General features: G+C 42.2%; 1 protein-coding gene across 6 annotated transcripts in view; it reads left to right on the plus strand.

Moving 5' to 3' along the window:
• Positions 1-4,616, plus strand: part of dip2a (disco-interacting protein 2 homolog A) — a 77,565-nt gene extending 72,949 nt beyond the window's left edge. For all 6 annotated transcript variants that reach the window (XM_062457317.1, XM_062457319.1, XM_062457321.1 and 3 more), the window contains 6 exons: positions 261-322; positions 745-802; positions 1,203-1,277; positions 1,457-1,631; positions 1,932-2,055; positions 2,925-4,616. In XM_062457317.1, coding sequence (XP_062313301.1) covers positions 261-322; positions 745-802; positions 1,203-1,277; positions 1,457-1,631; positions 1,932-2,055; positions 2,925-3,177 — 747 coding nt within the window. In that variant the 3' untranslated portion in view covers positions 3,178-4,616. The remainder of the gene's footprint in view (positions 1-260; positions 323-744; positions 803-1,202; positions 1,278-1,456; positions 1,632-1,931; positions 2,056-2,924) is intronic.
• Positions 4,617-6,000: the final 1,384 nt, after the last annotated feature.

Here is a 6,000-nt window from a genome sequence, read left to right on the forward strand (position 1 = left end):
CTTATCTGGCCTAAACTCTAAACCCTGAAGGTCAAGCATCTGAAGTTGACATGGCTATGCGGTTGCATTCTCCTCTAGCATCATTACTGTCTATCAATGGCTCCCAGCCTGCTTTGTAAAGGACTTCCTTTCCATTTTCAGCAGCTTCTTGAACCCTCCCCACTCTCGCACACATTCACAGTCGGCACACACATTCACAGTCAGTGTGCAGCATGCAGTAACAGCCCTGTGTGTGTGTGTGCATTTGTGTTTCTCCTCAGGGCACAGCAGGACCAGACCCCACTACAGTCTACCTGGACATGAGAGCGCTGCGACACGACAGGTACTGTACGGAGCTCCACTGTACCTCCACCCACTTTATACTATCCTGAATGAATCCAGAGTTGGGAAAGCCTTTTACTATTCTATATTAAACTATGCTATACTATCCAATGCTCTACTATACTATAATACACTATTTTATAGTATACTATACTATATTGTATAATACTATACTTTGCTATGCTATGTTGTACTATACAAAACTATACTTTATTATGCTATGTTGTACTATGCTATGCTATACTATACCATATTGAACTAATATTATATTGTACTATGCTTTACTATTCTATACTATAGTGGTACTAACATGTAGTAGAATTAACCCCAAACATTGTGCCCAGCAGTCCTGTGGATCAGGATATTGCAACTGTAGTGAAAAGTGAGTTGTTGCCATGTGGATGACGAATGTGTGTGTTCCAGGGTGAGGTTGGTGGAGAGAGGCTCACCACACAGCCTGCCTCTGATGGAGTCTGGCAAGGTAAGACAACTTACCCCAGAGCTCCCAACCTTGTTGTTGTGTCACAGTGCAAAGAGCACAGCTATCACACAATTCGTCAATTGTTTAAAAATGTATTTCAATCCAGTGAAATTATACATAATCAAAATCAATTCAGCTAATTTTGCAATTCTCCTTAATGCATTCAATTAAAAGCTGGCCCCATGTCGGTGTCCATGAGGAATTTACTTATGCAAAATACGCAGCGGCATCGGTAATCAGTTGATGTGTCTCATCGTCCATGTATTGATCAGTGTGTCAGTACATGGGAAGCTCTTATGAAGGGGGGATAGCTGTAGCTCACTGGTTGGAGCGTTTAACTGCAGAGCAGGAAGTTGTGAGCTCAAATCCCCCCCACTCTGTGGTTGTGTGTCTCCTTCAGATTCTGCCTGGGGTAAAGGTCATCATCGCCAACACCGAAACCAAAGGCCCGCTGGGAGACTCCCACTTAGGAGAGGTGAGTCATCAGTGGTCACCAAAGGTGGGCCACGCCCCCCCTTACAACAAGACACACCTCCCCAGACCAAAGACTATGCCCCTCCACAGTAGGCAACACCTTGTCATACAGAAAGCCATGCCTCTCTCTTGGTAACCTCTCCCTCTCTAACTCTCTCTCTCTTTCTCTGTGTGTGTCAGATATGGGTAAGCAGCCCCCACAATGCTACAGGCTACTACACGGTATATGGAGAGGAGGCGCTACATGCAGACCATTTCAGTACCAAGCTCAGCTTCGGAGATACCCAGACCGTTTGGGCCCGGACCGGCTACCTGGGTTTCTTGCGCCGCACGGAGCTCACAGACGCCAGCGGAGGTGAGGGCCTCTTCAGACTCCAAAACCCTGATTAGAATCCCCTAGGCCCTGACTAGTATACCCTAGGCCCTGATTAGTATACCCTAGGCCCTAACTAAAATCCTCTAGATACTGACTAGAATCCCCTAGGGTCTGACTAGAATCTTCTAGACCCTGACTAGAATCCCCTAGACTCTGACCCCTTTCCTGCCCTGAGAGTATTCAACATGGCTGTAGACAACAAAATATTTGTGTATGTTTGAGTGCGGGCTTCTCTCCATGCATGCATCATGCATGCTTATGGTTGTTTGTGTGTGTCAGAGCGCCATGATGCCCTGTACGTGGTGGGATCCCTGGATGAGACCCTGGAGCTGAGAGGGATGAGGTATCATCCAATTGACATTGAGACCTCTGTTATCCGCTCACACAAAAGCATCGCTGAATGGTGAGATATGGAATCTTACATTTAGACCCTCCTTATTGCTTTTACTATATTTTTTATTTATATGTAACCTTTTAAAAACAACTTATTTTGAATTCAAATCACAGGAATATTTGAATGCTTTTAGAGCAACAAAAAAGGAACCCGAGAGGGTACAATTTGTGTGGAAATTATGAAGTGTGCTTGCAGCCGCCGCAGCTGGGGCAGTTTATTTAACTTAATCACCCCCAAATATATTGTTTAATTAAGATCAAATGTACTATATAATGTTCAAATATTTGGAGAAAGACAGAATGGGGTGTACATTTTTATGTTACTAAAGGAAAAACACACAACTTATTACTGTATCTTAAAAAAAGTATGTATATTTATTATTGATGAAGATTGTACAGATTAAAAAACAGGCTACATTTGCTGCCTAGCCTACATAGCTAGCAAAGAACAGACAAAAAAAATACAGGCCGTTGATATTCACTCAGTTGTCACTGCAAACACGACAAGTATCGTCCGCTCCACCGGACATTCGCCACAAAATATACATATTTCCTAAACCATGCAACAGAACCTACAGAACCTACAAAATAATAGCATAGCTATCGGGTACAAGACACACATTTTGCCACCTGTCTGCAAAAACTGGGACGAATTAGGGCGGGTATAATAATGTATATGTGAGGTAACAATTGTGTGGTTTGCTGATAGCAGTCAAATTAATTAAAAAAATCTGATAACACAGCCCATCTTCTCCTCTTCCCCCTCTATTCATCCATTTCATTTATCTCCCATGCTCTCAACCCTCCCTCACCCTTCTCCTTTTTCCTCCCCCCTTCTCTCCCCCATCCTCTGCTCCCCCTCTCCTCCTCCTCATCCAGTGCTGTGTTCACCTGGACCAACCTACTGGTGGTGGTGGTGGAGCTGGAGGGCTCCGAGCAGGAGGCCCTGGACCTGGTGGCCCTGGTCACCAATGTGGTCCTGGAGGAGCATTACCTGATCGTGGGCGTAGTGGTGGTGGTCGACCCCGGGGTCATCCCCATCAACTCACGCGGGGAGAAGCAGCGCATGCACCTGAGGGACGGCTTCCTGGCTGACCAGCTGGACCCCATCTACGTAGCCTATAACATGTAGACAAACTTGGGGTGTCCAAAGAGGTGGGAAGGCCTCTGTGTGTGGATGCAGCTCAGCTGCGTGAGAACAGAGGAAGGAACAGTACTGTCTGTCTCAGTGCGGCTGACAAACTTTGTTTGGTGCGGGCGGACAACTCACTTGTAGAAAACAGAGAGAATGTGGGAAGAGGAAAAAAGAATGGGGAAAAAAACAACCTGGGATGAAAGCAACTGAAGTAACCCTCTGTGTTTGTGTTTCATTGCAGGATGTTGCATACCTGGCTTTATTATAGGTTCCTTTTCAGTTCTGCCACCTTAATGTCAGCTGCAGTAGCCATTCACTTGTGCCATAAACCACTTATTGAGTTTCTAAATTCTTACTTTTCAAAATGTACTTTCAAATATGGATCATTCATTTACTGTTTTTATTTCAATGCAAAAAATGCAATATGCTAGAAACTTTGTCGCATTAAATTACTTGTGATGTTGACATGATTTTCTTTAACTCATAAGGTGACAAGGAACATAATCATAATTTAGCATTAGCAACTTGCCAAATGTTTTAAATTAAGCCTTAAATATTTCCAGATACCTATTCCTAGCTGTTTAAACTTCATGTAGGTTTGTGAAGAGGTGAAGATGGACATGACATTATTTCATGATTGCAAACAAAGTACTTCTGGCATAATTATATAAATATAGGTGATCTGATTATCTTTTAAATACATGCTTCTTACAAACCTAAGTTCCGGTGTCTCTTATGTAGTTTCACACTCTCGCTCCAGTAATTGTGTCTTTGACCATCTCCATCTGGAACTACTGCACTGCATAAGTGGTAACAAACAGGAGCACTTAGTAACTAGGCGGGCAACTGTCTCACCTAACATTAGCCAGAGAAGAGCTCATGGTTTTGAGATTTTATTCAATTGCATGTACTGTATGAGGCTAAGTTAGGCTTACCCCGTTCAACATACCACAAATTGTACAGACCACTTGTGAATGGTTTATTTCTTTTATATGTGCACACCAGTTTGGAAACAGGCAGCAAGCCTGCTGTAATTATGTACAGGTTTTGTGTAAGTTATTTCTGTGTCAGGTTGACTGTTCATAACCTAATACTTATGAACAAGACTGAAACTGGTGAAACTTATCCCCATTTCCCCCTGAATAACATAAGTTTTAAATGGTTTCTCTTGTAGGAAGACAATAGCTACAGGAGCCTTGTAAACATTTTGTATTGTATAGACACTGGGGACTGGCTACTTGAGAGATGACACGAAAGCACACGCTTCTTCAGTTATAGTGACAGAGATGTGAGAGCGCTCATCCTCAAGACATATCCAAGGATGTGTCTTGTATTCTGGCAAATAGAGGTTGCATTGTCTGATACGGTTTGTTGTCATTATTTTCATAACATGGTTTCTAATATAAATTAAATAAATACAGTGCTTTTATTCAATGTACAGTTTTTTTCCTGACAAGACTTTCCTACTAATTCTACAACTGTATGTGTGCTGTTTGTACTATATTCTTTGTTAATATATGAAAATGTACTTTCAAATTACAAACGTTGAACATATCAATGACAAGTTGTATAACCGTCCTTATAACGAGTAAACTTTCGGATGCTTTCTGATCACATAACGTAGCATGATGTTGATAATGTCATGGGAAAGATGAATAACAAGTAGAGAAAAATTAAGCTGCATATAATATTTCATTACGTTTTATTTCATCAGATTCACAAGGAAAACATTTGGTATGCATGTCAGATGCACAAATGTTTTTCTACAAACATTTTTAATTGTTGTTCATTTAAATTTTTCGATTGACACAAAACAAAACACTTTTAATCTCTAAAAGTGTACATGTATCTGAAATCAAGTACTGTAGATGATTCAAGTATATCCTTATTAAAATAAAGAAAAACAAGGTACATCAAATCATGTAAAAATACAGTGGTTATAGTTATAGTAAGTTTACAGTTAACATGCAAAATCTTAACATTTAGAACTTTTAAACATAAAATCACCATCTCAGAAGATAAATGCATCTACTTTGCTTAAAAGCTCTGATGCCAAGTCCAGCACTTGCACTTCACTTGCAGATTTGAATCGCTCGTTTGGAATGTAGGGTGATGGGTGGCAGTTGGGATACTGAGTCTTCTTGGGGTCAACTCCAATTTTCTTCAGTCTGTCCACAATGCTATGCAAAGTCCTTAATTGAGGGCTGAAGCCTGACACGTCCTCAGCCATGTTTGAGATGGAGAGGTTTGTAGGATGGTGTCCATGTCTTTTGTACTCTGCGGCGATAAGAGCCTTTTCCACTGCCTGGTGCACCTTGAACAGACACCACTCTGTGCTCCCTCTTCCGGACTCACTACGAGCTGCTGTCAAATCACAGTTTGCTTGTCTGTACCACCGCTGAGCCTCTGCTCTGTTAGGCTGTGGCACATTTCCATGGTGTGTCCAGAAGTTGTTATTGTATGAATAGTGAGGTCTTTGACTCCTCTCACGTCCACCCCGATGATGGTTGGCCTCCTGATCCCACTGATAGTAGAAGCCGCTGAAATTTGAGTTCCATCTCGGAGACTGTGTTGGTCCACTGAAATGTGTGTTTTGTCTTCGGTCAGTCATGCTCCTTTTGCCACTCTCAAGTTCTTCTATTTTGTTCTTCAAGTACTTGAATGCCTCAGTGGCAAGCTGTTGAAAGTCAGGATTTTTGTCGGGGTGCCATCTCAGGTAAAGTCGACGGATGGCTTTGCACCTCTCCTCCATGGGCAGAATCCAGATCTCTGACAGGCATTCGTCGATTTCTTCTTTGACCTCCTCAATAGACTGTGGTA

This window comes from Osmerus eperlanus, chromosome 3, assembly GCF_963692335.1.
Source record: "Osmerus eperlanus chromosome 3, fOsmEpe2.1, whole genome shotgun sequence".
In the NCBI taxonomy this organism is placed as follows: Eukaryota; Metazoa; Chordata; class Actinopteri; order Osmeriformes; family Osmeridae; genus Osmerus; species Osmerus eperlanus.